We start from the raw sequence: 26192 nt of genomic DNA on the forward strand, positions 1-26192 counted from the left end.
GTGCCTCCCCTTTTTTAATACTTCATAGTAGAAAAAAATCGCAAAGTGAATTCGCGATAAATGAGGTCGCAATAATCGAGGTCGCAATAATCGAGGGAAGACTGTGACGGTTTATATTTTAACCATATTAAACAAAGGCACTCCATCTCGTCATGAATGTCACTGCGCAGCTTGCTGGTTAGCCCTTTATTACAATGGCTTGCTTTGGACCCATTGTTTTTCCTTTAATTTTGCACTGATTAATGCAAAAATCGCAACCTGTACGGCTAATACTCGTAGATATCTGTACGCGAGGGAGATGCGACCAGAAAGACAGAGCGATGGATGCTGTTCTCATAAGCAGCCTCTCGCATACTCGGCCACTTGGCGGCCCCATCAGGAACCATCTCTCCCGTATGCTCGTATTTCAAATTTATCTTGTATCTCAAGGCGAAAATTCACTCGGAATTTTCCTCGTATGTCAATATGTATGTTGGGACAAGGTATTACTATATACAGTGGTACCTCGTCATACGACCGTTCGTCATACGGAATGCTCGTCTTACGGGGGAAATTTCGATCGAATAATTCGCCCGTGATGCGGTCAAAGTTTCGTGATGCGACCAAGCCAGGTTGCCATGGCATTTTTTTTGGCATATCTTTCGTGTATAACAATATTTACGAGCACCGGATGAGCTATTCAGACCAGGAAACGCACAACGCGCATGCGCGGTGAAAAGAGGGCTTTCTGGGTAATGAAGTATACTCGTGCTCGCAAAAGTATCCCCGGTAGCAACTCTATCATAGGCGCCGTTCGAGGGGATGCGAACACAGATGCTACAAGCTAAAAGGAGCCGCTAGCCAGCGCCCCTGAAGCTCCCATGAGCAGCGGGGCGATCGCTGATAAAAGACTCTGCTCGTTGGCTGCTCATAAGAACATCGGGGGCACTGGCTCGCAACAGCATCCCCGGTAGCAACTCTATCATAGTCGCCGTTCGAGGGGATGCGAACACAGATGCTACAAGCTAAAATGAGCCGCTAGCCAGCGCCCCCGAAGCTCGCATGAGCAGCGGTGCGATCGCTGATAAGACTGCTTGCTGCTCGTTGGCAAGTGGTCGTGCGTTCTCCGATTGTGAGGACATTTGTGTGCATCATTTTCGGAATATTTTGAAGGGAATAATACGACAGCAAACAGCCCATCGATAGCGAACGTGAGGGTGGAGTGTTTGTTCTGTTTACGAGTGCGTTGTGTGGAGGAAAAAAAAAACCGAAGCCCCTCTCCCCTCGGCGAAATCCGGCCAATTTTAGTTAGATTAAACACTTTATTTCTATTAAACCACTCGTTATTTATTACTTTGTCAATATATGGCGAATTATAAGAAATAAAACTTTTTTTTTCAATCCAATATCCTGTTTCTGGTGTTTTTTTCAGAGAGTTGGAACGAATTAATTTGTTTCCCATTCATTTCAATGGGAAACTTTACCTCGAGTTACGAGTAACTTGTCATACGAGCTCAGTCCCGGAACGGATTAAGCTCGTATCTCGAGGTACCACTGTATTGTATTTGATAATGATTAAACTGCTTGCAGTATCAGCTGGATCTAAATACATTTGGCATTGTATTTTAAATCTAAGACAAATATTTCTTAATCCTTGAACACAGTAGAGATAATGAAATATTTGCCCAGGTTGCAGAGAGGAGCTGTGATCCTGTACCACTTGGGCCACTGGTACTGGTCCGCACGGAGTAAATGGAAACAACAGCGATGTCCTTTTATATATTTAAGGGGAGTCTGAGATGATAATGGACTTTTCTTGTATGTGAAACTGGTTTGTGGCAAAATAAAGGTTGGAGACTGATTTCTTATAGAACCATAACCTAATAAATGCCTTGTGTGTGTGAGAACATCAAAGTTGGTACCTGGGGGCTTTTGGTGCAGGAACAGGTGTGGGTGCCACAGTGGTAACAACACGTCTTGGTCTGACAATTTCTTCACCTGGGGATCACATTTGTGTAAATTATAAAGACATCTTTCCGAGGACCTTACCATTTCTTTGGACATAATGTAAATTAATACTTACTGGAGATGTTACTTTTCAACCCCTAAAATAACAACAAAATGAAGTTTAAAAAATCATGTCAAATAAAATAAAATACTAGAATTAATCGGCTACTGCATTATTAAGAAAAACTAATGTTTTTGACTGCTAAATTGGACAACCGTTAAACTTCAAAAAAAGTTCAAAAGAAAATTGCATTAACTGCAGGCAAAAATGGAAGGGAGAATAGTCAACAAATGTCATAACTTCAAGCAGAAAGACAAAGGTGGAGAATGACATACTAACATTAGGGCTAATGACAATAGTCTGCTAATGTCATTTAAATAACAGATAAAATCACAAACCAGGGATTATTGAGTACATACATGTAAGAATACAATAAAAATACATTTATTTCACATAACTAAGTATATTATGCTGACCAATTTCAGCACAGTGACTAACAATTTATTTTTAAAGAAATAAGGGGATTGTTTTTGAATGACTCTTGCGCAGTAATTTGAAATGACAGAAAAGCAAAATTACTTCCGTAGGGGAGGCAAGAGAGAAATCACATTGCAGGGTTGCTCTTAAAGAGTCATAGTGAAAAGTGCATGCATGTATGAAATCCCCATTGACCAAGAAGGGCAGAGAGGGGACATGAGGGGAAAGAGTGGACAGAGGAAAGCCGGGAAGCAGAGAAGAGGACACGAGAAGATCGGATTGGTAGAGACTGACGATATCAAAGGATCCACTTGTCGCAAATGATTTTTTTCCCATAATAACGAGCAAGTTCAAAGGTAAATTAAAAAAAGATCACATGCTCACTGGTGACCTTGAGAATTTAAAAATACAACATATCGCTACAGCCCAACCAGTGAAAAACACTAAAGTCCAAATTTTCATGCCTCTTTAAATTCAATAGAAACAGAAAATAAATGTAAAGAAAAGAATAAAACAACATAATTTGGCCATGAGTGTTTTTCATTCGACAGTGAGACATGTACAAATGTATACAGTACATAATGTACATGTTTCACTTTAACTACCCATCTATGTGCTGCATGTCCTCTTCTATTTCGGCAAGAAGAACTATGTGGCATAGTGTTTATATATCTTAACCAAGGAGAGGCAGGGCCAAAAGGAAACTTACCGGGCTACGTCTCTGTGACCAGCAAAAAGGAAGAGAGAAGAGATACCTGGTCAGAGAGTAACAAATCAGTAACACAGACATCATGTAAATCAGAGGAAGACAGCTGCAGCAATTTGGTAGTTAGGATTTTATGGAGATAAGATTGACAGCCAAAGATGAAATCTTGGACCCAACACTGCAGGATTTCTTAAATCCATCCCCAGCAGAATGTGAGATGTTTGAAAAGCTTTGGCCAAAACAAAAACACCTCAATCCTTTCAAATAATGACCAGTATAAGTACTGCAGCTGAGCGGGTTCTTTGTACTTTTATAAATAACCACTTACTATTTTAAGATCAACTCTATTCTTACTGCCATTTACTCCTTTTTCCACTATACTTTTCACTACCTTTATCGTTTACATTAAAAACTTGACCATGATCCTCTGTCATGCCTTTCTTACAATAACTATTTTCTCTGTCTCTCTTTCTCTCTCGCCGTTTTCCCCCCGTGCGTGTTCCAGTTGTGCAGTGATCCGTGAGCAATTGCAGTGATGTAACAAGGGGAGAAAATAATTCATTTCATTGGCTACAGTTAAGCGGTACACAACGTGACTCCATTTCTGAGCACCAATCATTGCGGTTGTCACAATGTAAACAGGAAGCGATGCCAGTATGGCCTCTGCTTCTATGACTGACTGCTAGACCTATTACTGTGCAGCTCTGTTATGTCCCAAATGTGTTTCAAATGGCATAGAGAAATATTGTTTCACATATAATAGTAGTTGTAATGTATTTAATTTTAAACTTGGCATTATTGTAACAATCAATTTCATTCATTCATATTCATATGAAATGGAAAATACATATTTGGGGTGATTATAAAACTGCATTTTTACTCAGTGTACCTTTTTTTTAGCCACATTAAGCTCAATTTGAAATTCCGCATTAACAACCATGCTCCTGCCCTCAGTGTTACTATTCATAAAAACATGCTCTTCCTTGCAAAATCAAAATGTTTGCAGCAGTATATACACCTGAAAGTAAGTGCTGTGCATTTCAGGTTGATTATTCTGCCAAGATATGTTAACTTTCTGAATCATCACAACCTGACCTGGTGAGTGAGTATATTATCACTATACAGCTTGCAAAAAGAGGATGGTATAAGATTTAAAACAAACTTTCAAACAAAACATGCAGAGCAAGGGCTTACCGGACTCTTCTACAAAAGGATATAAGAGGCGACAAAAGGGGAGATAGAAGAGAAATTAGGAAACGAATGGGATAGTTAAGACTGAATTCCAGTATTCAATATTAATAACATTGATGCAAAAGTTTAACGTCAACAGTAAATGGAATAAAATGCGAACAATTAAAAAATATGTAAGAGGGAGGGTGCAATTTACTTGTCATAAAACCAATAATTACATGCCAGAGCATTATGTAATCATCACAATCTTTGTTTAATGTCTAAAACAAGAGCTACTGCATATAAAGAGTTTAGAAATAGCTTATAGTGGTTGTATGGAGGTGTTGACGGTTATTATCACCATACATTCTCGAATCTTGGTTAGAGCTAAATTAAGCAAACTAAGGGATATCAAGTACAACTCTTTACATTTTAAAAGCAGGCAAGAGAAGAATATTTTATGAGTCCTAATTAGGTAGTAGTTTTACAATGGCATTTTTCATGTCCACATATTGTGCTTGCTATTCACATGGAAATATAATGAGTTAAAGGCGAAAAACTAAACAAATAAGCTGCAATATTTAGTCAGCCATTGTTTTATTTAGGAATGTTGCAGCCTGAATTGCTTGCCAGCCAACTGCAGAAGTTACTTGCATTTCCTGATCTGAATATATACTTTACAGTGGCTCTAAAACTAGAATATATGCCACCTTATCTAACTAGGGTTGTGTTTCATGCACAATTGCACAATCCACTAATAGCAAAAATACCAATATAGTTCACAACTGTTTAGTTTAACATAGCTGTGGTCATAGTGGTGCACACAGTGAAGTCTGCATTAATTATTGACACCCATAGATCGTGTGGTCCTTGGCAACCTTCTGTTCTGTGTGCCCACTTTCCTACCTGAATTATTCAGGGTGGTTTCCAAAGATACTGTACCTGTCCTCAATGTTGAAAAGTATGGCACTCATGGACAAATTCTCACTCCTAATTTTTGGTTGTCATTAATTAAGCACAATTTTTGCACAGTTTTTTGGCAGTCCATCTATACCAGATGGGTGTTGTTGTGGCAGGTCTGTTTTGTCGGACAGATGCTACATAAAGGACACACAAACTTCACAACTTAATTTAGACCACAGTAGCTAGTAGTCTTGAATTCAAACGGCTAAAAATTAGATAACACATCCAAACTGCATAAATGAAAATCTGATTTGTTTACTTTCCAGTTGGATCTGACCAAGGACTGAGCTACCTCATTATAAACATATCTGGAGCCTACCCCAGGCAACTCTGAGCAGAAAGCAGGGTACACCCTGAACTGGTTGCTAGCCAATCACAGGGCACAATGAAACAAATTCATACATTCATGCTCACACCCATACCCATGGGGACAATATGCAAAGTCCACACTGGAAGGCCAGACCCAGGGATTGAACCATTGATTTAAGAACGGTGATGTGCACCATTTACACACCTTGGCCAAAATGTAATTAAATTATTTATTATAAAAATAGAGCAAACAAGACATTACCACACAACGCTGAACTGTTAAAGTGGTACAAACACCATCCAACAAAAATAACAACTTCTTCCCATCTTTCATGCCATCTGATAAACTTGCCATCTTTCCTCTCTATCTGCAATTTCACTCCTGCTTTCTCCTATTTTAACGATTTCACATGAAATGTTTGTGTTGTTGGCTGCAATGAAAAAATGTTTGGGCCACATGTGGCCATCAGTTGCCTTGCCTAGGACAACCTAGGAGAATTAAGAGGTCGGAAATTTGAAGACCCTGGAGCACTTAGTACATTGTCATTATGAAAAAGCATACCTTCTTCAAAAAGCAAAAATGCTGGCCAGGTCACTCACCAGAGGAGAAGGGGATAGAGAAATGTTGCCTATGGAAGCTTTGAGCTCTTCAAACGAGGGCACTGCCACAACTTGATCAGATGGGAGGGGCTTAATCTTAATTTTGAACTTTTTCCTTTGGTCCTCCTCTCCTTCCGACTCATCAGATGAAAAGAAATGGGTCTTGTGGCATTGTGGTGGAAAGTGTTAAGGAAAAGTATTCAACTCTTCAAAAATTTGTTCACCTTCTCAAAACAAAACAGAAAAAAAATACTCATTCATTCGTTCATTTTCTGAAGCACTTATCCTCACATGGGTCCTAGGGGTGCTGGAGACTATCCCAGCTAACTACGGGCACCAGTCGGGGGCCAGCCAATCGCAGGGCACAATGAAACGGAGAACCATTCAGGCTCACACTCATACCTAGGGCAATTTAAAGCCAGGGGAGAACATGCAAACTCAACGCAGTGAAGTTCTGGGATCGAACCCTTGACCCCAGAACTGTGAGAACGATGCGCTAACCAGTCGGGCGCCGAGAAAAATTATAATCCTTAATTGAATTTGTCAAGTTCAGTTGTCTATCTTTGGCCTGAGGCAGGGGTGGGCAAACTATTCCACAAAGGGCCGCAGTGGGTGCAGGTTTTCATTCCAACCCATAGACAGGACACCTGTGGATTGCAGTCAGATGCTTCTTGTTTTCTGCAGAAATCTCATTGGTTAAACTGTCTATGCTATAATGGTTGGAACAAAAACCTCCACCCACAGCGGCCTTCGAGGACCGGTTTGCCCATCTCTGGCCTGAGGTGACATTTGCTTATCCTCCCAATTTGTTGTGCATGGAAAAAAAGATGCGTAATTAGTACAAACAATCAAATTTTCAATGGAACATCGCATCATATCTGGTAAGAGTCATAGCAGCATTATTCTTTCCGAGTGCCTTTAGGCAGATTTTGTGCATGGAACTCAGAAGGGTAATTAATGTTTCTTGTGTACAGTAAACATTCATGAAGATTTTTCAAAACGCCTTGAAAGGCATGTGACAAACTATAATTAATCCCTTTCTTTTTGGCACAAATGATTTTCATCCATGAATAGACAATTGTAAACGGCATGAAAAAAATAAAGGGAAAAGGTTTCTTCTCCACATTGAAATGAGATTGATCACGCATCATTTGAGGATATTTGGCTGCTCTGCTTCATCTTCAGGTCTAATGCTGTAGCCTTCTTCATCCAACTCAGGGGAGTTCTGAAACACAACAGGTCAATGTAGAATCCATTAAAGATTTCCAGCGGGAGATGTAAATTGTATGAGTGGTGCTTTAAATGCCTTAAATTAATCAGCCTATACATTAAGCACCCATGTGTCAAGATTGCTGACTGAGCCCTTACATATCTTTCCCAGTCAATCTCGCCATAGAATCCATTTGGGGCTCCATTGGCCTTCCTCTGAGACTGAAATAGGAAGATAGTGAAACACAGGTCTCATCAGGGATTGGAATAACAAGCAAGTAAACATTCTTCACTAGTTTTAAGATAAATCCCAGTGCCCTCGATTATTTTTAACCCTAGAATAGTAACCCTCTATTTCAGGGGTTACCTTTCACGCTTCTGAAATAGAGGGTTACCATGGTTACCGGGGAAAAATGGGTACCCTTCATTGCACCATCTTGCTTAGGACCCATTTTCCTCACGGTAACCATGGTAACCCTCTATTTCAGAAGCGTGAAAGGTAACCACTGAAATAGAGGGTTACCATTCTAGGGTTAATAGCAATAACTAACAATGGGCGTTATTTGCCATCTCCTAGAGATACAGGGGAGGAGAATCAAAGCTAGAGATTCATACGGTATCCAGAAGTATTCTGCTCTATACTACACGCTATTCTACTTTGAGGATTACAAATTAACAATATTCAGTACCGATTCAACCTCTTGGGGTTCCTGGCAAGTAAAAGGACATAGAAAAATTGTAATGTACAGCAGTAAATAACAGAAAAATGCTATAATTTACAACATTTCAAGTTTGAACCCAAAATTCCCAAGTTAAAGAATTGGTGGGTGTACTTACAGGTCCCTCTCTGTCTGGAGACCCACTGTGAGAGAGGAAAGATGGGGGTAAAAAAAAAAAATCTTGGCTCATTTGCCCAAAACAGATATTAAAAGAAATAATGGAACATATTAAGACAAGTGTTTTTTTCAGTTAAGTTTAAAACAAACAAATAAAGGAAATTCCTACTATCACAACACAACTAACCATACTCCAAATATCAGATTCGTGTTTATTGGATAACTATATAAATACATTTAGCAGATTAATGGGTAATTTTCTTGTTTGTAAAACATGTCATCAAGATGTCAACTTACGTTGAGTCATTGTCTTTCTCTTTCTTCCGTATACCAAAGGCCTTCCTGGTACGTTTTTTCAATCCTGAGGAAGAAGAGGCACCAGATGAATGAGGATCAACAAGTAAGAATACTGTCAAGTACAAAGAGGGAGTAAATAAATTATTTATTGAATAAATGTATTCAATTTATTATTGAAACTATTGATAGGTTGCCTTCTACTGAAGGTAAACACTTTGTCAGAACTATATATAGTGTGTGTTCTTGGTCAATACAGAAAGTGCTGTGACGCTGAAGGTCAGTTTGTATTTTTGAATCCATTTGCATTTTGCGATTGAGAATCAATGAGATAAGAGCTTTAAATGTCCAAAGGTAGATAATAGCTACAGCTGTCCAATAGGGACTTCAAACAACGGTCTCACTATTTCAACCAGATTTTAATTATATGTACCTTGTCATGCACCACAAGAATCTGAATCCAACAAGATTTCCTCTTTAAAAGCCATTAACCACAAAGAGTAGCGATTCGCAAACATACTAGAGCAGGGGTAGGGAACCTATGGCTCGGGAGCCATATGTGGCACTTTCCATGGGTACATATGGCTCTCCACTAACCTGTGAGGTAAAATATTGAAATCATTGGTGAGAGAGCCGAGTCCCGAACGCACTAACAAGAGCGACACTGCGGCGTCAACACTACCTGTACCTCTATTTTAATCATAATTTTGTTTTTTATTACTCTTCTGCATGCATGATGTCATTGATACTGATTTTGTAAGCCACCACATAACAATGTTGTCAAAAGAAATGACCAAAAAAAAGTGATGAAATGACCCACATTCATATATTTTTACTTTTCAGTTCCGAGAACGGCTCTCAAGAAATAACATTAGAAAATATTAATTGTTTATGGCTCTCTCTGTCAAAAAGGTTCCCGACCCCTGTACTAGAGGCACTTCTACAGTAATCGTGCAGAAAAAAATGTAATACGAAATATATGCTTGAGGGTTGACAATTTGCACATCTATTGCCAGGCAGTATTTTGTGCAATGCACAAGACATCACAATCCAGGACTAAATCAAGACATTTGGAAGTTGGGACAGAGACTAGCCGACCGTGACGAGACCAACAATATAATACATCTTATAAAACCATGACATTGTTGAAAAGTTAACGAGGATCCCCTCATAGATTTGCCTTTCCTTCCGAAAGATTTGACAACAAAATGAGGCCAACAACTCCTTATGAAGCACAACATGCAAAAATCTAGTTAATCTCCAATACTGGTAATCTCATATACAGTGGTACCTCGACCTACGATCAGCTCTACCTACCACATGCTCGAGGTACGATGAAAATTTCGATCGAATAATTCGCCCTAGATACGATCAAAATTTCGAGATGCGACCAAGCCAGGTGGCCATGACATGAGAGGCTGTTTATCATTGTAGCGCACTGTCTTTTTTGCCGCATCTCTTTTGTGTATAACAGATAACTACGAGCACTGAACAATTTATTCAGACGAGTTTCTTCTACGCATCGACCAGGAAACGCACAACGCGCATGCGCGGGCAAAAAGAGGGCTTTCTGGGTAATGAAGTATACTCGTGCACACAACACCGATAGGCAATGGCACCCTTTCTCAGAATAAAACTTCATTACTTTTCATTTTTTTCAAGGTAAAACAAGAACAATTTAAGTGATAATTATGAAATTTGCAGGATACGTTTGTAATATGAAACCGATGATGACATTTTGGTTTAATGAGGTTAAAGGTATCAGAGAGGCAGACCGAGGGAAGGGAGTGCCCACTCTATTGATGCATTTAATTTGGTTGCATAGACAAAAACAAGTACAAAAATAAAATAAATAACACATTTTAGCATGTATTTATAATTTTTTTAAAGAAAGTTAGTTAGTTTGGCCACAATCATAGTAGCATATAGATATCTGTCAAATAAATTCACATTTTTGGTGGATTTAAAACCTCTTCCCAGAAATATTCACTACAGTAAAACCCTGTTCACTGATATTATCCACAGTAATGAAGGTAGTTGCTGTCTCACTAAGTGGTTCTCCTTATAATCACTTTCATGAACTTGAAGATTAAAAAGTGCTGCTCCTGACCAGTCATTACAGAAAATCCCTAGACCGATCAGTTTAAAACCAGGAGGTGGATTTCTTCAAAATGTTACTTAAACCCCCTCTTAAGAGTTTGAATAGAACTAACATTAAAATTATTATCTGATAAAACAGGCATTTTACAACTGTGTTTCAGTATGAAAAAAATCACAATTGAAAAATATAATACTAATTGTCATTTCATTGCATTCTCTTTATCTAATTTCCATCTGACATTGTAATTTTACAAAAAATGGATTTAAAAAAACACATAGTTATCTAAATTCAATATGTTCTGAGTTTAAGCCTTTCAGAATTAAAATTAGTTTGATTTATTGTGCCAGGACATGCTTACCCCAAATGATAGCCCAGTAGTCAACCTCCATCTCTTCTTTGCTACCTTGACTCTCATTCTATGTCTTCAACTATGAAGCTCACATCATCTGATCAAGCGTTCTCATGAGCCTCCTTATGTTCACAAACATAAGCACACACACCGTCAACTCTACAAAAAGAAACCCAATGCTGCAGTACTGTAACACAAACCCAGACAGACGCACACACTGTAACACAATACCAAACTCACAGTCCTATCCTTTGCTGATCTGTCTTGTCCTCAAAATAACTATGAGTCAACTCATGCAAGGAATTTAGAAATTCTACATTATTTGTATGTAGAGAATACTTTGATTAGGGAACTCAGTTGTACATCTAAACTGAATTACATATCCACATTTCATTACATTACCTAGCAGCATACATGCTGAAATGAAAAACCAAGTTGAAAATGAAGCTGGCAGGCAGGAGACATTACACAGATATTTATGGATGAGGTAAAGACTTGAAAATCTAGTTAGGGCAGAAGATACCGAGTCAGGAAAAGACGGCAGTGACGTCTTACAAGCAAGACTATAAAAGATCTTGAGCATTGAAGATCAGAAAAATTCAAACATTGCTTTTGATTGTTTTTTCAAATATCCTAATTATAAACAGTAAGAACCTAAAAGCATCCAAAACGGTCATAAAAATAATATAGTAATTGATTCACATCTCCATGTATAAGAACAGTGCTAAATCTCAGTGCAGAAAATTAAATATAACATAACATGAAATAAGGTATGGATGCACAGCACAGTGCTGAATTAATGCTGTACAACAGAGTAATATACACATTGACATAATAACATATTATTACTTCCTGTCAGGCGGATGCAGCAAAACATTCGAATATAATTATGTGAGAAAAGTCTAATTGAAAAGCAGTATTTAGATTTTTTGGAAAGTAAAAAACTAAAAGTAGACAAACTATCCACCAAACCATAAATACACTATGCAAGGTATGGTAATATAAATATTCCATAGGATCGCGCATTTTAGAGGAAATTAAGAAAAAAACTCCTAAACAGTAAAGTATGTTATTTTTAAGGTAAAGTTGTGCGAATAAGAATCAAAAGGAAAAGGTTGACACTCGTTATCGAGCCACCCTAGAAATACTGAAAATAGTGCAGAAATACAGTGGTACCTCGACATACGAGTGGCCCGACATACGAGAAATTCCAGATACGAGTAAATTTCGGGCAAATATTTATCTTGAGATACGAGACAAATTTGGATACACGAGCAGACAGCGGACGCGAGATGCTGCTCATAAGAACATCATGGCCACTGTCTCTCTCCCCGCAACTCCCTTGTGTAATGTCTCTGTGATCGCAACTCCCTCTTTGTAATGTCTCTGCGAGCACTGGGCGGAGCGTTGCATTTTTTCAGTGTTTTTTTTTCTCCCGTTAGTCATTGCGAATGGCGAGGCGATATACGAGTTATATATACTACTCGTTGACAAGTGGTCGTGCCTTATCCTATTGTGAGGACATTTGTGTGCATAATTTTTGGAATATTTTGAAGGGAATACAAAAGCCATCTACCATCGATAGGTTGCATCTAAAACAAAATTAGAATTAAGTTTAGTGTAAGGTTAGATAAAATTTATTTTTGAGTGTGTCTGCATCGTAATCCAAGTTCATTTAAATTTGTTTATGTTATATTATGATTCACCGGTGCAAAAAGTCTCCCCCGCTCGCGCCACCCCCCTCCCCCCTCGCTGTCCCTCTCTCTCTACCCTCCACGAAATCCGTCTAATTTTAGTTCTATTAAACACATTTTAGTATACTATTAAACCACTAGTTATTTGATACTTTGTTAATAGATGGCGAATTAGAACAAATAAAACATTTTTTCCAATCCGATATCCTGTTTTTGGTGTTTTTTTTCAGAGGGTTAGAACAAATTAATTAGTTTTTAGTTCATTTCAATGGGAAACGTTCGTTTGAATTACGAGAAAATATTGACATACGAGCTGAGTCCTGGAACGAATTAAGCTCGTATCTCGAGGTACCACTGTAGTGGGAAAAATTGCTGAATTAGTAAACATTTCCTTATAGATAACATAAATTTGCCCTTGTAACATGCTAAAATGTATAATTTTGCTCGTACACAAATAAAACATGAGAAAAATGAGCAATCAGCCACCTTTTATAGATTAAATTAGTATTTTACATAGTATTTACAAAAAAACCTTTTGGGCATAGCTTCAGAAACATGATAGGCAAAACTATGGAATTAAGGTGCCATCACCGGTTAGTAAAATTACATCCTGATAATGATGACATATTTGTTCTTACCATAACATAAAATTTATAGAAATGTTATGGCATATTTTCTTAGTTTGTTATTTTTAATACATACTGTAGGCCACTCAAAATGAAAAAGGATTAGGATAAAATACAGCACTACTGATTGCATCATGCTGATAGAACACACCTTTTTACCGTGGATGCTAAAAATAAACCTTGGTAGTACTCTCCAGGTGGCAGCTAGCAATGCAGTTATTGCGGTCATAGAAAAACAAAAACAAACCCAATTAAAAGTCCCTTTAAGGCAAAAAAGAAAAAAGAAAACTGGGTCAGTGCCAGAGACCATATAAAAGTGTCACAACCGTTACTGTGGATATGAAAAAGAGAAACAGATGAAAAAGATCTCAACCTCATGATGCAATTGCTCAGTTATTATGCATAATCTACATAGCTATTGTATTATGCTGGAATAGTGAAATAAGAAATCAATGCTTTTAAAAGTACAAAGAGTATTCGATAAATTATGAGTGGAAATATTAATGACCATAAATTACCCAAATCTATTATTGGTATTCATTTTCACTGTAAAGACAATATTTTTGAATGTCAATATGATGGGCCCCATTATTCATACTTTGACATAAAAACGTTATAGCAAACTTCTGGTTTGCCCTAAAAAGTGAAGGTGACATTCAATAGACAAAATTGCACAGCCATTTCTTGCTGAAATGCTCTCAAAAATAATGTTATCCATATATTTATTTTAAGATACCACGCTCACAGTAATGTCCTACAACTGCATCCGTCATAATGCAATACTTAGTATTGGTCCCTTTAGGACAGGGGTGTCAGACTCGGGTTCGTTCGCGGGCCGCGTTAACGTCAACTCGATTTCATGTGGGCCGGAGCATTTTAGATATAATATTTAGATTTTTTAAATAAATTGATTAAAAGAACTGGATTAAAACCCCTAAATATTCCGTTTTTATAGATCTAAAACAATTTTTATTTTAGCTTTTTTATATATATTTTTAGATTTTATAAAATGATTTTTGAACTAAAAACAGAAAAAAATGATTAAAAAATTACAATTATTGATTTAAAAGGGGGAAAATCAGGAAATGTAATATACATCTATACTCTTCATTTTAATTCTATCCTAAAACAGAAAGTCGGCACTCATGATTTACTTTCCCGGGCCACACAAAATGATGCCGCGGGCCAGATTTGGCACCCGGGCCGCCACTTTGACACATGTGCTCTAGTAACATAGAGGGCCAATTGCATGTAATATGCTCGCTTTAAGTACAAATACCCAACTTGACTACAAATATTTATCTCATCTTCTTCATGCAGTGATTCATTGATTTATACTTTTGACTCGAACAACGGGGGTGTACAAAAACTCATGATTCACAGATGAGAGGGTGGATAATATTACGCCCAACTAAGATCTTTGTCATATAATGTATTTTCTAGAATATTAAAGGGGAGGAAAACAAATGGTTGTGTGGTGGTAACAATATATATCCAAAAAAGACATTTAGGAATTTAAGACCCAGTCAGAATATAATGTAGAGTGACCATGGTACTTAGAATTTCACAACATATAATTATATAAACCTGCAGGACTAGATTTAATTGTTTGTCAGTACAGCCAAACAGCCCTGTGACGCTGACATGGACAAGTGGTGTTGAAAATGAATGAATGAATGAATGAATCTAAGCATGGTGGCAGGTCCCTCAACAACCAAAATAAATTACCTATCCATTCTTTAAATGGTCAACGAGAAGCCTTCAAAAACTTGTGAAATTTCTTCCAAACTATTGTCCAAAAGTAAAGTAAAATGAACAGTTAATAGATAACTACAGTTTGAGAAGTGAGACTGTATAAAAAAACAATCGCGAGTTTGGAGGACACAATGCGTCCACAAAGTCCTAGCATCAACACCCGCTGTGAATACACAAATCAAGGAATTCCGTCACATTTTTGGTTTCAACTACTCATCAAACAACATAAGAAAAATAACTACTGCTCAGTGGTGTGATAGACTCTCACAATGTGAAGTAAGTCAGACCAGCATCTTTCCTCATCATCAGGGCCCAGCATAAGAGAATGATCCGTTTGAAGGCTAAGCCCCCTCATCACCTGCGTGTCAAAAAAATTAATTCCCTTCATTTTCAACACCACTTGTCTTTAACAGAGATGCAGTGTACTGGAACCAATCCCAGCTTACTTTGGGGGAATTTGAAAACGTATTGATGACATTAAAAAAAATAAGGTATGAAAAGAATAATAATTCAAAATTGATGTCTTATTGATCAATGCCACAGAAATGTAAAGTTATTTTAGGGTCTAAAAGCTAAAATTACCAACGATGCATGCATCACCACTTCCAAAAAACACTGCTTACATTTGACCATCTGTCCACAATTGGACGCATGCATGCAGAACCAGTGACCATCCAATTTAAACATGAAACTAAGCTGAAGCAAACGTTTTTAGTGGGTATTTAGTTCTACATTGCCGCATCATGTTCTCTTCTCAGCTCACTCATTCTCACATAGCTAAAAGGTATAACATTACATTTATATATAATTGCTATACTTACATTATATTATACACAAAAGAGTGTCTAAGTGTCCCTTATAGGGATTGTGGGAATAATGTAGTCTTCATTTTACTCCTGTTTCTTTTTCTCACAGCTGATGTGTGACTGCTGCTCTCTGGAGAAGCTGATGTGTACAAAAGAAATCAGATGAGGCAATGAGTCATCCATTTTGAGATCTGTTAGAAGGATGAAATAGAACACAGACCCCTCGTGGTCCTTTATGAATTTCAAGTAGGGCTGTCACTGTTTTAGAATCACATATTTTATTATTCATATCGATTAATTGGATAAAATATAATTTACATTAAAAATTATTAATTGCAATTACTGTTGGTTAACCAAATATTGTACATTTGATATTATTGAAACCCAACCAAATAAACAAGCATTTTCACATTCAAAAGCAATATCACAAAATTGAGTTTATTTACTAGTCTTTATGAAATTGAAAGCTGTACTTCTTGGATATTGCTATTCAAAAAAGTCTTGTGAGGCTGCTTTAGGTTCAACTACCATACATGTTAATTTAAATACTTAACACCAAAGAGAAGGGAATTCAGTACCTAATTGTCACCAAGTAATTTTCATGTTAATTACTGGGCCAAGCAACAGTAGATCCCGTAAGAGCTGACTCAACATTATGTATGAAATATAATTGTAATTTCTAATATTAAGGAGTTTAACCCTGGATTTATGCAAGGCCTTTCATTTACAGTGTTAGTCAAGTTTCAGATTAGGGCAAAACAATATTGGGAAAAAAAAACTGACCTTGTTACAATATTAAAAATAGAAGATTTTCCCCCAGATGATTTGAATAGCTCTGCTAATGAAGACATTATATTGAAAGTTTTTGTAATATGTGTGCTTATATTTAATGTTTTCCTGCAACTCAAACACATTAGAACAGTGGTTCTTAACCTTGTTGGAGCTATTGAACCCCACCAGTTTCATATGCGCTTTCACCAAACTCTACTTTAGTGTAAAATATGATTTTTTTTCAAATTCAAGATATATAAATTCCTCGCAGCACTGATTGGCCAAGCAATGTCATGTGATCATCTGCAGCCAGTAATTGTCAAGCGGGGCATGTTATCGTGAATAGACATGATGAGTCAATGTGCCTTGACCTCCGCGGCAAAGGCTCCACCGAACCCCCGAGACCGACTCACTCGATCGAACCCAGGTTAAGAACCAGTGCATTAGAATTATGCAAGGAAATGATGCAGCATATCGTAGTGTGTACAAAATTATCCTGACTTGATCAATGCACCACTGGAAAGTAAAGGCATCCCTCACCATCTTTAGTATTTATTCATTTCCCCCAGCAGTTTAAGTGTTTGTTTTTTATCTGCACAGTGAACAGAGGAAGAAGCTAACAGGAACTATTTTGCAAACCACTGATTCATGGTGCGTGTGTTTTTTTCTCTCCACATTATCTTGACCAAGGGTGTCAGACTCGGGTTGGTTCGCGGGCCGCTTTAACGTCAACTTGATTTCACGTGGGCCGGACCATTTTAGATATAATATTTAGATTTTTTTTAATAAATTAATTAAAAGAACTGGATTAAAAGCCCTGAATATTCAGTTTTTTATAGATCTAAAACAATGTTTATTTTAGCTTTTTTAATATATTTTTAGATTTTACAAAATGATTTTTGAACTAAAAACACTAAAAACGATTAAAAAATTACAATTATTGATTTAAAAGGGGAAAATCAGGAAATTTAATATTCATCTATCCTCTTCATTTTAATTTGATCCTAAAACAGAAAGTCGGCACTCATGATTTACTTTCCCGGGTCACACAAAATGATGCGGCGGGCCAGATTTGGCCCCCGGGCCGCCACTTTGACACATGTGATCTACACTCAAACATTAGCTATATTTACATAAGCATTTGTGGTGTTGGCTTTTCTCTTAATCATTTGGAAAGCAGAGTGATCCACTCGAGTTATCAATTTGTTTGTGTCTGGCATGCTGTCGGTGTCCAGGCTGACTGTTCTGGACAATAAAAGTGGTATTCTCAGTTCTAATGATGTTATGAACATCGTCATAATGGTCAAGAAATGCAAATTCTTTTCCCTATGAGATTAAGCGAACCGCAAACACATGGATATACACAATCAAATAGTCAGACTTAAAACCACTTGTTCTAAAAAACAATGGTTTAGATCCTTTCAAACAACAATGGGAACAATGCAGTTCATTTATGCTGAACTAAACGTCTGTATCCAACTACTACTTTATCAAAAAATGCTTATAATGTCTTCCTGTATCTGCAAACTGCATCATCTGCTGATTAAATCTGACAATGGGTTATTGTTGGCATTGGGTTCTTCTCTAAAGCCAAGCACTATGAATACATCGTTCCTGCCACAGGGAAAACTGTAGTGTGAGAAAATGAATACCCGACAGTTTATTTTAAATCCTGCATTGCCGGTTTGCAGCTGGAGGCTGGCTTGAAAATTGATCCAATTCTACAACCCACCTTTAGAAAACTAATTAGTGCAACACTAAATGTAGGTTATAGCGATTTCTGATGTTAATCACACAAACACACAAATGCGAAAAAATTATTGGTGAAAGGAGTTCTGTAAGAATAGGCTGGCAGTGTTAACTTTGCTTAAAGGGTTTTTGATAAATTTGATTCTCTTAAAGTTTACAATGAGAAAATATCCTTATTGAAATTGCTGTAGTTTACTTTTATAGTAGTCTATAGCATTAAAAAAACAGCAGAACTTGGCATGTATACATGTATATCTATGTGTATGTATGTATATGTAAATTTATATATGTATGTATATATATATAAATATATATATATATATATCAGCAACACGCTTATTTATTAATGTATTCCTATATTAATTTATTTATATATATATATATATATATATATATATTTATTTATTTGTTGACTTATTGCCTGTTTATTTGTGTCTAGAATGTCTTTTCCTGTGTCTGTATTCCCACCCTCTTGCTACTGTGACAATGAAATTTCCCGAATACGGGATGAATAAAGTTATCTAATTTAATCTAATCTAATGTTGCAGCTATGACTGTGAGCATTCAGATGCATCTCAGAAACCACCCAGAAAATCCATGTTGGCTTTGTGGGCGCGGATGACAACCATGACATCTGTCATGGCACTGCACTGAAAATGTGAAAAGTGTAAGCCGGATAACACTGCTTACTAGTACTTTGAGTGCACATTGTGCAATAAACTTTTTTGGCTAGAGTGTGAATTGTTCAACACCATCACTGAAAAGCAGGATGTTGCTTCATACAGCATGCATCTATTGTTTGGATTTTAAGTTCTTCTCTAATTTAAAGTAACACTAAAGGTCTTCATTTCCTCATTTGATTTTACCCTCCTTCCCTACGTTGTAGTAGTCAGATTACAGGTATAATGTTTATTTTGGGGGGAGGTTGACAATGTATAGAGCAAATACTAATCCAAATGGTTTTAGTACATACACCAATGCTTAGGGACAGACATAAAAATACAAAATATATTAGCTATGAAAATTAAATTGGTTGGAACTCTTACACTGTTAGGTTATTATGATTGAAGTTAGTAGTTTCATGTCATTTAAGAATAAACCTGTCTCCCCAGTTGCCACAGGATTAGAAAAGCTTTCGCTCATGGGCGTGTGTGATTTATGCAAGTTTATCATTGAGTCTGGGTGTGTCTGGCTGGCTGCTTAAAAAATGTCATTGAAATCATTTGATTATAACAATTGCCTCAAAAGGTTTTGAAGAGGGAGAAATGACTAAGGATGGGTGTCAATTTTGCACAAGGTTGTTTTATGATGTTTTATCATACATACCGTATTTTCACGACTATAAGGCGCACATAAAAGTCTTAAATTTTCTCCAAAATAGATAGGGCGCCTTATAATCCAGTGCGCTTTATATATGGACCAATACTACATCCTCTACAGCTCTCACAACTACGGCAAGCAGCCCCTGACTCTACTATTTTCCCCGTAGAAAAAGTACTGCGCAGTGACTGCCGGGATATGTAGTTCTTTTGTCAATACACCCAATGGATTGTGGCCTGTATACATCGACATTAACACAGCTTGACGAAGCATGAAAGCAGCGTTGGAATAGTTACGCTACCTACTAGCTAGCTACTATTTGCGAACGGATTGTGGCCGCCTGGACGAACGTATAAAACTCAGCGTTTTCGATGACTCATTTGGACAATTGTTCAATTCGGACACAGAAAATGAGGACTTTGATGGATTTGTGGGTGATGTTGACGTGAGTAAATTGTAAAATGGCTAAATAAAGTACAACCGAACTCAGTTTTGCTTCCGTTGCCTTTTTAAAAACGTAAATGTGTAGCGTGTATGTTTAAGCGAGTGTATGTTTTGCCATGCCTGGCTGCGTCTATAAAAACGGTGCGTCCTTTGTGTGTGCAAAATACAGAAATAGCCCTTGTTATTGACACTGCGGCTAAAAATACGATGCGCCGTATAGTCGTGAAAATACGGTACATCACAAAAAGTGTTTGTTTTTGAGGTGGGAGAGCAAATTTCCGTTTTTTGAGCCACTTATAATTTAAGGTGTCCTCCTGATCTCCTTTGTTGCAGCAAATTGCCAGTGACCTGTCTTCCAGTAATCCTGGCCTACAAGTCCTTACATTTACAGATTTTACAAACTATTTAAAAAAAAAAAAATCAACCTCTGTAGACAATCCCTTTACTCATAGAAATGCTTATTCAAAAGAAATGTCATCTATCATGTTATATATAATTTATATGGTATTAAATAGAAAGACATGACAAAATCTCCTTTCTGTGCCTTAAAACCAACATTAAACAATCATTAGATGTCTTCAACCCCATCTAGTACCTATACAAACCATGGCAAGAAGCTTTAAAAAGCAAAGCTAACTGGGATTAGTTTCCAATTTTAACACTTGACTATAATCCTGCAATCACACAGGAGGCCATGTTAAGCCTGAGCTAGCCATGCAAATGGAAACTTGTAGGCTGTTTTTCACTCCAAATTCAGATCCTAACACTTAAGTTGCCTTGTGAAAAGTCTGGTCAACAAAGGTCAGCAGCAGGCAAAGGGTAGCTTAACATTTTACTGTAAAATTGTGTCAGGAAAGATTTTGTACTAACAAGCACAAATATGCTTGAGTACACTACAGGCTGAAGGCTGTCCCCTTTAACTAACAATCTACAGGTAAAACAAGCATTATAAATTCATGTTCTGTGTGCACATGCCCTCCACTGGCTAACTTGTAACCAATACGTCCAATCCAATAAGTGTGCATTTTATTATTGACCTGTGATACCAAAAAAAAATGAACTCGGGCTCTGACAATTAATAGATACTGGCCCATGCTACATTGTTGTGATGTTTCATGGTGACTTTCTCATAAATGATGGTTAATGTTAATGTCCACAAAAACAATAACAAGATGAGTGGCTACTTGACAGGCTGGCATATTGCAAGAATATTTCAATATTATTCAATAATCCAAAGGCCGTCCACTAGCAAAACAAAATGATTACAAATTACCATATAGCCGTATTCATGGCTACAATTATGTTCCAAAAATACTCATTATAAGTGGCCATGTCAGGGAGAATCGTCGTCTGGAGACCAATGCAGGGTGTACTAACTGGAGATAGTGTGGGGATGGGTAGCAAGCATGCCGTTATTGTTTTATTGTTGCTGAGCCATCACAGTCTAGTCTTAACAAATCAGCATGTGTATCTGACTGTGAAGGATTAAAATGTATTTAACAGATGGAGTTTATGCTGTCTGGATTTCATTCTGATTTCATTCTGAGACAAGTGTGCTGTCTCCTTTGGGCATTGTGAAAAGTCGACAAGGTGTCTCATTTTATTTAAGTGTGGCTCATGACTGCAGCTCAACAGAAAAATGTTAAAATGTAGAAGTCCTGGTCCTTTTTTTTTTTTTACAATGCGTTCACTCATCCTATCATATTTGAAAAGGTGACTTTTTGGTCCCATCTTGTTAGCAAGATATTTTTAAAATTGACTTTTTCAAGCAATTTTATTTAGTTGGTCTTTTTTGCACATATGCAAGAAGACATATTTGCATGACCTAATAACAAGCTAATTGCATACATTTAAATATGGGACTTTTCTCTGATTGGGCATAGGCGACAATAGGGATGTCCTGGTCGCATATTTTTTGATCTAAATTCGAGTCATCTGCTTTTGGTGCTGATACCGAGTCCTGATCTGACTTACTTTGATAAGGTATTAAAGAAAAAAAAACGAGTATAAAACAAATAGATTTTTACTTCTTCAGTTAGATACAGAATTAAGTACTTTTGTGAACCACAATATGGTGCATTCATATTTATGTATTTGTCTGACTTAGCCGAGTTTGGGTGGCCAGATGCTCTGTCAGAAGATCAGCGGGAAATGTGAACATTGTGCACTGTATACAAGGTCAGTTTTTACAAAACCGGACTGAAGTGAATTCTGAAATGGTGCGGGAACTATAAATAATTTTGCAGACATTTTACATGTATAAAGCAGTGTGCCTTGTTGATCATTAGTTGGCACTCCTGAAATGAGTGGGCATATTGCAGCAACAGAGTGGGCAGATACTTGCATAAAATAACAAAGTGATGCCACAATGCAGGCAATTTCAAATCTTCTTGTATGCAGTGAGTGTTAATAAGTATACAAAGATGAGTACAATTATTAATACATAGATAACATCCTACATTGGGCCACAACCTCCTTTTGACCATGTAAGAAATGCCCTTTTTAATTCTGAAGTTATAGGTTCCCCATCATGTGAAATATTAGTTTCAAGACCAGGTAATTGAGATGAATGTCATTTGTAATTACTATATGCCTGGTTCTGTAATGTTTACATTCAATTAAAACAACATAATCTCATCTAATTTTGTGAACCGCTTTATCCTCACTAGGGTCGTGGGGGGTGCTGGAGCCTATCCCCGCTGACTTCGGGCTAGAGGCGGGGGACACCCTGAACTGGTGGCCAGCCAATCGCAGGGCACAAGGAGAAAAACAACCATTCACGCTCACACTCATACCTAGGGGCAATTTAGAATGTCCAATCAGCCTACCATGCATGTTTTTGGAATGTGGGAGGAAACCGGAGTACCCAGAGAAAACCCACACAGGCCCGGAGAGAACATGCAAACTCCACACAGGTGGACCGAGCTGGATTTAAACCCAGATCCCCACTGTGAGGCTGACGCGCTAACCACTCAGCCGCTGGGCCGCCCCTAAAACAACATCACTACAAAATAAATTAATGAAATTAAAAATGAATAAAATCAGTTACACGTACAAGAAAAACGATATTGAAAAATTAAAAAGACGATGAAATGAATTATTTTCTAAAAGCGCTTACCGTGTAGTGCAAACACCAACATGATGTGAAGATGCAGGACTAATAAGGATTTTTTATTTTTTTAAAACAACAGCCACATTTCAATTAAACAGTAGGCTTGTCAAAAATTGAAACCAAAACAAGCTATAACATCCAACCCCCTAACTTGACAAGTCGACAGCCATTCACATTAACATTAAATATGTCTACTCATTTGAAATATAACAGAAGGAACAATTAAAAAGCACAGATTATGTGTGTAGGTTTTTGTAAACCAGCTGCGGCCTTCCACCTAATGATGTCATCCAGGAGTCATAAATCTTATCTTTTGTTTTGTGTTGTCTTCACTAAAATGCCAGCTATGGCCCAATACAAGACAAAAGACTGTAAAATCTGGCAGAATTTGCAGTAATCCTTTATAAGGCACTAGTTTAACCCATTGGCTGCCAATAAGGGTGCTAGACGTCTATAATCCATTTTGACTGGGAGGGGTGTCATTGAATAATTGCTGCATGTCCTCCCATTGGATAGACTTCTCGAACCGTCTGAAACATGAGCATTTACAGATAGTCTAACCAGTTAAAATGAATTGGACATTTATTGCTGTCAATGGCAGGAAATTAGTTAAATACAATGTAGATGGGAAAAAATACAATTTGCATTATCAGATGCCATAACATATGTAATGTAAGTGTCAAGTTAAATTGATTAAAATCAAATTAAATTAAAATAAGTTTTGTTCATGATTAAAAACAGTATATATGTATATTAAACAATACAATAAGGATGAATAAAAAAAGTATACAATTATAATTGAGATCTGGTGTTCATATTTGTGATTGTGATATATAGAAATATTGAGCAATAACGATTGAAAATAAAAAGATAATTAATTATATTTAGAACCTGGCGTTCACTTAGGTGGACATCATGTTTAAGCCACTACAAAATGTAAATATTGTGGCTTACATGACCCACAATGTGTTTTTTTAGTTACCAAAAATAGTCACTTAGCTTATCAAGAGTTAAACAAGCGAGCCAGCTGGGCACATAAACCCTCCTGCACAATGCCTCCAAATAATCCTTTACAAAGTGCATGTATTATTTCCTGTATGAGTAACCCTGATGTTATTCATTTTTAATTTCATTAAATTATTTTTTTAATTATGTTGTTTTAGGGGCGCCCCGGCCTCACAGTGGGGGATCTGGGTTTAAACCCAAGTCGGTCCACCAGTGTGGCGTTTGCATGTTCTTCCTAGGCCTGCGTGGGTTTTCTCCAGGTACTCCAGTTTCTCCACAGATTCCAAAAACATACATGGTAGGGTGGTTGAACACTAAAATTGCCCCTAGGTATGAGTGTGAGCATGAATGCTCTTCCGCCTCCTCAGGGTGTCCCCAGCTTGGTGCCCAAAGTCACCTGGGATAGGCTCCAGCACCCCCCGCGACCCTTGAGGATAAGCGGTTCAGAAAATGAATGAATTCATATATGAGACTTTAGTTTTAAATCCTGCAAGCTTCTCTCAATGTAAATATTGTGCCCTAGAGCAGCGGTCCCCAACCTTTTTCCTCACTCATTTCCAGTAGGAGGGTGAGATTGAAAAGGTTAATATTTTTTGGTTGGGGACCACTGGCCTAGAGGACCTAACATGCAATGTCCAAATATGTGGAAGACACTAACCCTGTGTTAACCAAACAAAAGGTATCTACGGTTTTAGTGTTACCATTTTGCCTCTGCCCTTTCCCTGGAAATACTATTTAAGCCATTGGAATTTATGCACTGAAAATAGCATGACAGCCGATGACATTTGAACCTACACTTGCCGCACATGAAATAGTGTTGGACAAGGACATAAAGGGGATTACCCCGAATCACACGGGGAGCGAGCGCAGCGTGTTTTTAATCACATATTTCAACATACCTTCCATCATGATTGCAGATTTGCATTCCTCTGCCTCCAAGGAGCCTCAAGTGAAAGCTGGAGATGCGGGGAAAGAGAAGAACAAACCCCCCCGTTACGGCAGAGCTTCGTCGGAAGTGATGGACGACAGCGCGGTGGTGAGCTTGTGTGGCTAACGCCCTGGCTAACACCCCCAGCAGTCGCCTGTCAACTAGCCGAAAACAGAGAGGTGATGGTGTAGGGGGGGCGATCGGACTTTAATCCGTGGATGCTGCCGCAATGTCGGTGGCGCCGGCCTCTGCTGCTCCTGCGGCTGGAGAGGATGATGCACGAAGAGGGGAACAGCAAAATAAGGACCAGAGAAACCGAGCGAAAGATAGAAAGGGAGGGAGGCGAGGCGATGTATTGTGTGTGTACATGCCTGTTTAGCGAGGAGGGGGCAGCTTGATGACGTCATACACCCTTTAACCAATCCCTGCAAGGCCAATAGGGAGTCACATGGCCCGGAGCCTGACTCGCCGCGCCTCCTTCACAAATGACGATTGACCAAAATAAATAAATAAATGAAAACATGAAAGGAAATAGGCGAATGCAGAAAGTAGACTCGCAATAAATACACGTTTGAACCATTTGACGATGAACTCGAGCCTACTTTATTATGTCAGTGCGTGGCTGCCCTGTAGAGAATGTCAATTATTTGCTCACAGGCAGAGAATAAACTGCTATTGGGAACTCAGTAGCCGCCCTCATTCCGAGCGTGTGCGCGTGCGCAGGGGGATAATATTGCGCTGGTGTGTGTTGAGTTGCCTCAGTGCGTCTGATTCCCCGAGATTATCAATGTTATTAATTCCATGACTCAATTTCTCGTTTAACTCCCACGTAATTCTCATATTGTCTCTGTTTTCCGGCTCCGACGCTATAGCATAGAGATTGATTTGTGTCCCTTCATGGTAACTCGCGTTTAGACGTCAATTTTAGCGTCCTATCATCATTCTAGAGAGCGCATATCAGGAAGGATAGTACTACTATAT

The 26192-nt window shown here is 37.9% G+C and overlaps 1 protein-coding gene across 1 annotated transcript in view; it reads right to left on the reverse strand.

Moving 5' to 3' along the window:
- The window catches only part of sgip1a (SH3GL interacting endocytic adaptor 1a), a 43764-nt gene extending 18176 nt beyond the window's left edge, over window positions 1-25588 (reverse strand). Inside the window, exons 1-9 of the mRNA XM_077606794.1 lie at window positions 25183-25588; window positions 8555-8618; window positions 8259-8283; window positions 7581-7643; window positions 7374-7437; window positions 6213-6388; window positions 3174-3185; window positions 2063-2084; window positions 1902-1977 (exon numbers count right to left, since the gene is read on the reverse strand). Coding sequence (XP_077462920.1) covers window positions 1902-1977; window positions 2063-2084; window positions 3174-3185; window positions 6213-6388; window positions 7374-7437; window positions 7581-7643; window positions 8259-8283; window positions 8555-8618; window positions 25183-25192 — 512 coding nt within the window. The 5' untranslated portion in view covers window positions 25193-25588. The remainder of the gene's footprint in view (window positions 1-1901; window positions 1978-2062; window positions 2085-3173; window positions 3186-6212; window positions 6389-7373; window positions 7438-7580; window positions 7644-8258; window positions 8284-8554; window positions 8619-25182) is intronic.
- Between the last annotated feature and the right edge of the window lie 604 nt (window positions 25589-26192).

The sequence above is a fragment of the Stigmatopora argus genome, chromosome 8, assembly GCF_051989625.1.
Source record: "Stigmatopora argus isolate UIUO_Sarg chromosome 8, RoL_Sarg_1.0, whole genome shotgun sequence".
Taxonomy (NCBI): Eukaryota; Metazoa; Chordata; class Actinopteri; order Syngnathiformes; family Syngnathidae; genus Stigmatopora; species Stigmatopora argus.